Source organism: Camelus dromedarius, chromosome 27 (assembly GCF_036321535.1).
Source record: "Camelus dromedarius isolate mCamDro1 chromosome 27, mCamDro1.pat, whole genome shotgun sequence".
In the NCBI taxonomy this organism is placed as follows: Eukaryota; Metazoa; Chordata; class Mammalia; order Artiodactyla; family Camelidae; genus Camelus; species Camelus dromedarius.
This window is the reverse complement of record NC_087462.1, coordinates 13,243,748-13,252,929: the sequence shown is the minus strand read 5'-3', so window position 1 is coordinate 13,252,929 and position 9,182 is coordinate 13,243,748. Positions and strand designations below refer to the sequence as shown.

The 9,182-nt window shown below is 37.0% G+C and overlaps 1 protein-coding gene across 1 annotated transcript; it reads left to right on the top strand.

Annotated features, from left to right (window-relative positions):
- Nucleotides 1-233: 233 nt before the first annotated feature.
- On the top strand, nt 234-5,990 carry NUDCD2 (NudC domain containing 2). The gene is made up of 4 exons (XM_010990263.3): nt 234-732; nt 2,669-2,717; nt 2,943-3,094; nt 5,496-5,990. Exons 1-4 carry the CDS (start codon nt 544-546, stop codon nt 5,577-5,579), a joined length of 474 nt encoding a protein of 157 aa, XP_010988565.1. The 5' UTR covers nt 234-543; the 3' UTR covers nt 5,580-5,990.
- The last annotated feature ends 3,192 nt before the right edge of the window (nt 5,991-9,182 follow it).

Genomic DNA, 9,182 nt, shown 5'->3' with positions numbered 1-9,182 from the left:
AATCGGAAAACCAAAACCTTAGGCACACCAATCCAGGATGGGAACATCCAAAGAGCATGCGTACTCGGCTTTCGCCGCGACCAATTAGGTTGCCTGTTAGTTTAGGTTCTCATCCAATAGGAGGTTATTATTATCTCCTCCCTCCCCCAATCCTACCCAACTGGTCCAATCACTACTGGCGTTACTCAATTGTAACTATGCACGAGCAGCCTTTGCGCAAGCGCAGTTCACACCAGAGAATTTTCAGTCGCTTTTGACGTCATGTTGGTGACGGTGTAGTGAGTTCTAGCTTCACAGGTTCTAACCGTTTCCCATCGTTCTTTGGATGTAAACGCTTCTGGATTTCAGTTCTTTCAACCTGAATCCTGCCAGTGTCTGTCCTAAATGGCCACTGAAAGTGAAAAACAAGCGGAGACAGCAGATGACTTTGCTGCGCATGTGCAGTGACCCGAACGAAGAGGACAGAGGGTGGCCTGAGCGCGGAGATTCCGCGCGTGCGCTCGGCTCGCTCGGTGCCACCGCAGCCGGGAGGCGAAGTGGAGTATGTCAGCCCCGTTTGAGGAGCGCAGTGGGGTGGTTCCGTGCGGGACGCCGTGGGGCCAGTGGTACCAGACCTTGGAGGAGGTGTTCATTGAAGTTCAGGTGCCGCCAGGCACTCGCGCCCAGGATATCCAGTGCGGCCTGCAGAGCCGGCATGTGTCGCTGGCCGTGGGTGGCCGCGAGATCCTCAAGGTAGCGGCAGGTCGGGGCTTGTACTCAGTTTCTTCTCGGCCCTTCCTTCCCACCCCCTCCCCCGCCAGAGCTCCGAGTTATAAAGTTCTTGGTTTCTGTGGAAAGGCTGTTGGAAGGCCGTTCGGCTCCTCTGGCTGGCCGAAAGAAGGATAAAATTGCCCTGGTTTTGGTCTGGTCGGAGCCCCCACCCTCGGCCAGTCCCGATTGAGGTGGGAATTTGAGGAGCCCATCTCCCTGGCTTTGTTTTTAAGCCAAATGAAGATGCTTCTTTTGTTCCTCTGAGGGTCTTCAACTGAGAACAGGTTAACTGGATCGTTAAAGAGATACTTTAACTACATATACTTTCTTCCAGGCACTGATCTAGGTTCTGGGAGGACAGCAGTCAAAGATAGTATTCCCTCACTCAGAGAGGTTACGTTGTTGTGGGGAGGCATAATACAACTAAACTAGTAAGTATTTAGGCAGTTATAGAAAAGCAAAGATGAAAATTAAGGATAAGGATGTCGAGATGAGGATTTGGATGTATTGTCAGGTGATTTATTTTCTCATCTAAAATTAGAAAAATCCTGCATATTTGTGGAGTGGTTAAGCAGATGGTCAAGAGGTGAAGTAAGTAATTGTGCTATACCTTTTATTCTCATCAGTACTCTTTGTATCTGATGGTACCCATTTTTTCCTTGTTAAAAACTATAGTTAAATTCAGTGAAGTTCAAGTTAGATTCCTTTCTCAGATTAGATGCTCGAGATATTTGATACCAGTGTTGTGTAACGGTGAAGGGAGATTACTTGGTAGGATACCTACCTTTGTCGTTTCTCTAGTTCTGTAACCTTGGGCCAGAGATTGTTCAGTGTCTAAGCCTTCATCCACAAAGTAGGGTAATTTATAGTACCTTTCTCATAGGATTGTTCTGAGCATAGCGTGGTATCCATGTGAGTGAAGAACTTAGAGCAGGTAGTACCTGGTATTTAATAAGGTCACACTACATGTTAGCTGTTATTATTTTATATGGAAGTGTTTTGAGTGCCTCAGAGAAAAGGAAGATTCATGTGAAAGATACTGATTTATGTTAGCTTGCATCTTAACCTTTCTGTGTAGTTGTGTAATTCGTAGTTTACTGAACAGTGATTTTGAGATTATAGTCAAATTTACCTTAGTAATTACAGTAGCTACGGTAATTTAGCAATAACTAACTCTAGGATTTTTGGCACGCATTTATGCCAGTAGGAGTTTTTTTCCACTGGTATTGACATATTTTTAAAAATATGTTTTCTTTTTTTTAATGTGATATTTTAATTTTCTAAAGCTTAAATTTAGTAAGTAGGAAAAAATCAAAATGAATTTTAGCAGGTGCATTATCTTTTAAACTTTTCCTTTTCTTAGTTCTTTCTTAAAACGAATTTCTGAATAATTAGTCACAACTAATCTGATATCAGATCTACAGTATGTGCTTTAAAATATTTTTTAGTGTTAAATTGCCTTGCAAAGAGATTGAGCCAGTTTTTAAAAGTTTATTTTAAAGACACCAGTTCTTCTAAATATCAGCAGGAGACCTCTTCTTGTAGCTTATTATAATTGGTAAAGTTAAAACATTTCAGATATTAATTTCACATATGGCCAATCAGTGATCAGAAGTATTTCTTCATCTTATAAAAAAGAGCCCTGATCTTTCTGTAGAGAGCACTGTGTTCTTTGTTATAGTAAATATACCAAGTACTATAAATAAACTAGGTTCTGTCTCACTCGCTAGGTGGGAATTTAGGGATGAATACCTATCAATGTGTTGAAGTAGTATTAAGTTTGATCTCCCCTTTCTAAACTAATTAGGCAATTGTATGTGGATTAGATAGGAAATTAGCTAAGTCTTGAATAATGAAAGCATTATAAAAATTAATGAAATCTCTATATTTTTTAGTACTTCATATGTTTATTTTTCAGGGCAAACTCTTTGATTCTACAATAGCTGATGAAGGAACATGGACTTTGGGTAAGGGTGATCTATTATTTTTCTTAGAATCTTTTTAAAAATTAATTTTGTCTTGGAACATAGTATGTTTCCCCTCTGTTGTACTAAGTCCTTTGTCTTTGCAGCTCTGAAAGTTACAGTAATAGAAACATATTGAAAGCAATTGTATATCAAGATTACCTAATGATTTTTGAAAATATAAACTAATGATGAACTCTAATTTCTTTGTGATTTTTGTTTGTTTAGAGGATAGAAAAATGGTCCGTATTGTTCTCACAAAGACAAAGAGAGATGCAGCAAATTGTTGGACTTCTCTTCTAGAATCTGAATATGCAGCTGATCCTTGGGTGCAAGACCAAATGCAGAGAAAACTTACATTAGAGAGATTCCAGAAAGAAGTAAGTCAGATGAATGAATATGTGTAGTTAAACGTCTGTAAATCATAGGATAATTATTATTTGAAACTAAAACTCAAATGTGGTTTTAAAAAAATAAAAACTCTTCAGAGGAATATTTTAAGTTAAATGATTAGAAAAGTGACTGGCCTTTCTATGTATGGATTTGATTCCCCACCCTTGGGAGGAATTTATTTGTACTGCTATGATGTCTTAAGTTTAAATCTATTTAGTGTACATCAGTAATGCATGAATAAACTCATAAAAATTCAATCAATGCAGACTTACATTATGTAAAAAAGTGTAAGGCCCTTTAATCAATGTCTTCCATCCTATGCCTGTCTCATTCTCATCTCATCAGTAGATTGGCTGGATTGTTTTATTTTTAACATAAATGGAGGATTACTGTGTGTAATGTTCATGTTGCTTTTCCATTTAATGTGTTGGGTCTCTTTCCCTACTGGTACTTACAGATAAAATTCATTCCTTTTAACTGCTTCAGAGTATTTCCTAGTTTCATTGTATTGTAATTATTTATTTAGCTATTCCCCTTTGATGAGATTTAGATTTCTTTGTGTCTATTTCAAACGAAGTTTGTGCCTTTATCTCTGAAACTATTCAAACATTCCTTTAAGATAGATATCTAGGAGAATTATTTCTGGATCAAAGTATTGTTAAAGTTTTGATGGATAATTTCCATCTATATGATGGTAATTCCCAAATGTGTATCCCTAGCTTGGACTTTTCACCTGAATGTTGGACTCACATATCCAACTGCCTATTTAACACATTCACTTAGCTGCCTAACAGACATATCAAACTCGACATGTCCAGTGTGAATGCCCTGATTTCCTTCCCTCAACTGTTCTACCTCCAGCCTTCTCATCTCAGTTAATGGAAACTCTTTGTTCAAACCAAAAAAAAAAAAAAAAAATTGGAGAATCGTCCATCATTATTCTCTCTCTCTCACACCCTATCCAGTTTGTCAGGAAACCTCCCTGGCACAACCTTCCGGATATATTCAGAATTTGACTACACATCACCACCAACTCCGCGACCACTGTCATCTGGACCACCTCTAATGTTTTGCCTAGATTACGCTAGTAATCTTCTGACTGTTCTCTTTACTTCTACCCTTGCCAAGCCTACAGTCTTTTCAGAATAACAGAGCAGTCCTTTTACAATGCATGTCAGATTACATCACTTTTCTTCTCAGAACTCTTTCACTCAAGTAGAAGACAAAGTCCTATACAAGGCCCCAGCTGATCTGGTCCCATGATCTCTCTGCCCTCCTCTCCTACTGCTGCTCCCCCCACCCCCCATTCTGCTCTAGCCACATTATGGCCTTTTTGCTGTTCCTTAAACCTGCCAGGCCATTCTTTCTCTGTCCTTTTGACTGCAATGCTCTTCCAAAGCTTAGCTAACTTTTCACTGTTTTCAGGTCATTTCTCAATGAAGCATGCTTTGACCTTAATCATCCTATTTAAAAAACTCTAAGCTTCATTTCCCTTACTGTGGCCTACTTTTCTTTCTCTTCTTCTTTTTCTTCTTTTTCTCCATAGCACTTACCAGCATTTAACACACTAGATCATGGGCTGGCAAGCTGTGGCCCCACTGCCTGTTTTTGAAGGAAGGTTTTACGCGGACACAGCTTTGTCTTTTGTTTGTGCGTTGTCTGTTATGTAGCAGCAAGCAGAATTAAGTAGTTACGACAGAGGCTACATGGCTTTCAGAGCCTGAAGTACTTACTGCCTTGCTTTTTACAGGGAACTGTGCTGGCCCCTGCATTACATAACTTAGGGCTTATTATTTGTCTCCTACTGTTAGAATGCAAGCTCCACCAGAATAAGGATCTTTGTCTGTTTTGTTCACTCTTAAATTCCACATGCTTCTCATGGTGTCTTCTGAACAGTAGGAAGTCAATAGATGTTTGTTGAATAAATGAAATGCCTCTAAAAAGATTAAAACCTGGGGTAGTGCTTACTATAGAGGATTGTTGTGAGGATTAAATATTTTAATATATATCTATAGCTCTTAGAATCTTGGCTGGCATGTAATAAGCTCTCAAAAAATGTTAGTTATTAAAATCTTTATACACTGATACTAAAGTATATGTTTATACTGTAATATACACCGTATATATATATCACTGTATGTCAACACTGTAATATACATATTGATCTTCTAAATATTTGTAAATCTGAAAATTGAAAAAAACACCACATAGTTTCAAGTTCCATTTTGGTGATTACAGTGAAGTTTGATATCTTTTCCCATGTTTATTGGCCATTTAGATTTCCTTTTTTTGTCAATTGCCAGTTTATATCTTTTTACTGTTTTCCTTTTGGGTTACTTATATTTTTCCTTATAAACTTTATTTTATAATTTTTTTCGTATCTTTTAGAATCCTGGTTTTGACTTCAGTGGAGCAGAAATCTCAGGAAACTACAGTAAAGGTGGACCAGATTTCTCAAATCTTGAGAAATAATCACAATTTTCTTGCTGCATTTTGTGGATTCTAGCAGATGTTGCCAGCTTAATCAAAGGAATAGATTATGTGATGGAAGAAAACTGTGGATGCCTACAGTTAACAAATTGCAAAATATATTTAAACATGGCTCTAATAATTGCATTCAAATATGATTTACATAGGAAACATCTTAAATAACTTGTGGGAACTCCAACTGATACACGGTAACTTTTTTTGACTTGTTTTTTGCTCAGCATGAAGTTTTATATGCTGCATTTTACTAATTTCATATTTAACCTGTATTTTTAATATGAAAAACATTAGGGTTTAGATCATGTGAAATGACAGGGTGCCTTCAGGGAAAATTAAGTTTTTCTTTCAATAAGTGTGATGCAGGAATAATGTTCAATAAACTTTTCTAAATAGGAATTGTGTACCCCTTTGTCTAAGTGTACCAATTCACACAAAGAACTTGTATTAATGAAAAAATTTTTCAGAAAGGAAAAAATAATCTGCAGATATATTCTGAGTAATTTTAGGTTTTTTGTTTTTGTTTTTGTTTTTGTTTTTTGGTGGAGGCAGGTAATTAGGTATATTTATTTATTCTTGGGGGAGGTACTGGGGATATAACCAGGACCTCATGCTTGCTAAGCATGCACTCTACCACTTGAGCTATACCTCCCCCCTGATATTCTGAGTAATTTACTGAAAAAATTTTTTTAAAAAATGTCTGAGTTAGCATATTATTCCTTGAGGAATGACTTTATGTCAAGAAACTGAAAAATACCTAACACTTGGACCAGATGAATACAAAACAGAAGTGATGAAGTGAATGTGGTTATTGGGTGAATTCCTTGTTAGTGACAAAAAATTACAGTCAATGATTATGTCAGTGACATCATTTTGATCTTTAGTGATTTGGGCATATAGGTAAGAATTATCTTGAAATTTTATTTCATCCTTCTTAAGTCCTTTTTAATTTAAATGTCTTAAACAATCTGAAATGTATATAGAAAATTTACACATAAAAGACAGAATTGTTTTTTTCCTGAGTCCTCGGGTTTGTGTGCAAGTTGGTGACATGGTGCCCCATCATCTCTGGGTACCTTAGTGTATATTTCCTTCAAAGCACATGATTCTACATAACTACAACACAGCCATTAAAATCAGGAAGTTAGCACTGACACATGACCACCGAATCCTTGGACCTTCATTCCATTCATGTTTAATTGATTGTCCCAGTAATGTCCTTGATGGCAAAAGGATCCAGTCAGAATCATGCCTTGCTTTTAGGTACCAGGTGTCTTTAGTTTGCTCCAAACCGGAACACGTCCCCATTTTCACTCTGACTTTTACAACCTTGGCACTTGAAGATTATAGCCTAGTTTTGTACATCTCTCATTTTGAGTTTCATCTGGTTTTTCTTCATGATTAGATTCAGGTTATGAATCTTCGGCAGGACTCTTATAGAAGTGATGCTGTGTTCTTACTGCATCCAATCATGAGTTATTAGTTTCAGTTTGTCCTTTTTCTGATAGTGTTTACAGTTGGCTTGCCATATCCATGGGTTTCAAATACTGATTCAACAGAAGGTGGAAAATAGTTAAAAAAAAAAAAAATCCAGAAAGTTCCAAAAAGCAAAATTTGAGTTTGCTATGCACTGGCAACTATTTACATAGGTTTACATTGTGTTTACAACTGTTTACATAGTATTTACGTTGTATTAGGCGTTAGAAGTAACCTGGAGATGATTTAGTTTATTCAGGGGGATGCGCATAGATATAAGCAAATACCATGTCATGTTACTGAGCATCTCTGGATTTTGATATCCAAGGGGGATCCTGGGAACAATACCCTGTGGATACTGAGGGTCAGCTATACTTCGATCACTGATTAAGTGGTGCCTGCCAGTCTTCCTCACTGTAAAGCTATTTTTTTTTAATGTTTGCAATTAAGTATTTTGTGTGATGTAGTTTCCAAGTACTGCCTTGTTTCTCACCAAACTTTCAATTTTTATGTATATATATGTATATATGTACACTCATGACTTCTTTATTCAGTGGGTTAAAATCTGTTATTCCCATTACTCTGATCCTCAACATTTTTCTAGATTTGACCAGTAGAAGACCATGCTAGGTGGCTTCTAGGCCCTTTTGACATGTCCCCATCATATTTGAGCAATTTCTTATTCTCTGGCACATGATATACCAGACTTATGTTTTCCCTTCCCTAGCCCAGGAATCAGCCATTTTTATAAGAAGCCCTGGCTGTTTTTACTGGAGATTGGTATTTAGAAGCCAGGTTCTATGTGCTAGTGAGCAATTGCTGCATATTATGCCTACGTTTACATCTATATTTATTTTTATGTCTGTATGTATATTGAAAGCCGTGAGTTAACATTTAAACTTTCTAAACCTTTGGGGTTCATTTTTGCTCTCTTCCTTTCTATATAATTCCTTTCAGCAATAGTGAGATACCTGATTCTTACATCCTTAATATATTGGGTTCCCTAATCTAGATCATCTTCCCATATGAGTGTCTTTCTCACTCTGCTCAGGCTCCAACACCCTGTGCCAGTCAGTTACCCCCCTCACCTGCTGGGATCCTAACACCCTGCTCTGGGCCACTGCAGCCCAGCCACACCCTTTGGCAAGATGCCTATGTTCATTTTACTCAATAACTTTAGGAATGAATTGTTGGGGAAGAGGCATTTTTCTTTTAATTGGCTTCTCTTCTTGACATTAAAAATTTTTTGAATTTTGAATAAACATAAAGTAAAATTCACTTTTTTTTGTTTGTAGTTTTGTGAATTTTAACTTACGTAGAGATAGGTATAAACTCCTCCAAAATTAGTAGATTGAATAGGTCAGTCACCACAAGAACTCCTTCACGCTCTTTCTAGTCACACCCTACTCCTAGCCTCAAACTCTGGAAACCACTGGTTTAGTCTCTGTCTCTGTAGTTTTGTTTGTTTTTTTTTTTTTAAAGAATATCATATAAATGGAATCATACGTAATCTTTTTTAAAAAATAGGTTGTTGATATATAATTCACATACCGTACACTTTACTTGTTTAAAATCAGTGTATGTTAGTGGTTTTTAGTATAGTCACATAATACCTAACCACCATCATAGTCAACTGTCATTTTCATCACCTGAAAAAACAAACAAACAAATCCCGTACCTTTCAGCTATCACTGTCCCCATAATCCCATCAAGCAACTGCTTATTTACTTTCCATGTATTTCTGTTCTGGTCTATTTCATACAAATGAAGTCATGTGGTCTTTTGTTTCTGGCTCACTTCGCATGATGTTTTAGAGGTTCATCCATGTTTTAGTATGTACTTCATTCTTTTTGTTTGGCTGAACAATCCATTGTATGACTTACACATATTTGTCCGTGTATCAGTTGATGGACATCTTGGAGGTTTCCACCTTTAGCTACTATGCATAATTCTGCTATAAACATTCAAGTACAAATTTTTATGTGCATATATATTTTCGCTTCTTACCCAGCAGCGGAACTTCAGGTTTTATGAAAACTCTGTTTAATCATTTGAGGAACTGCTAAATTCTTTTCCAAAGTGGCTACACCGTTTTGCATTCCCACCAGCAGTGTG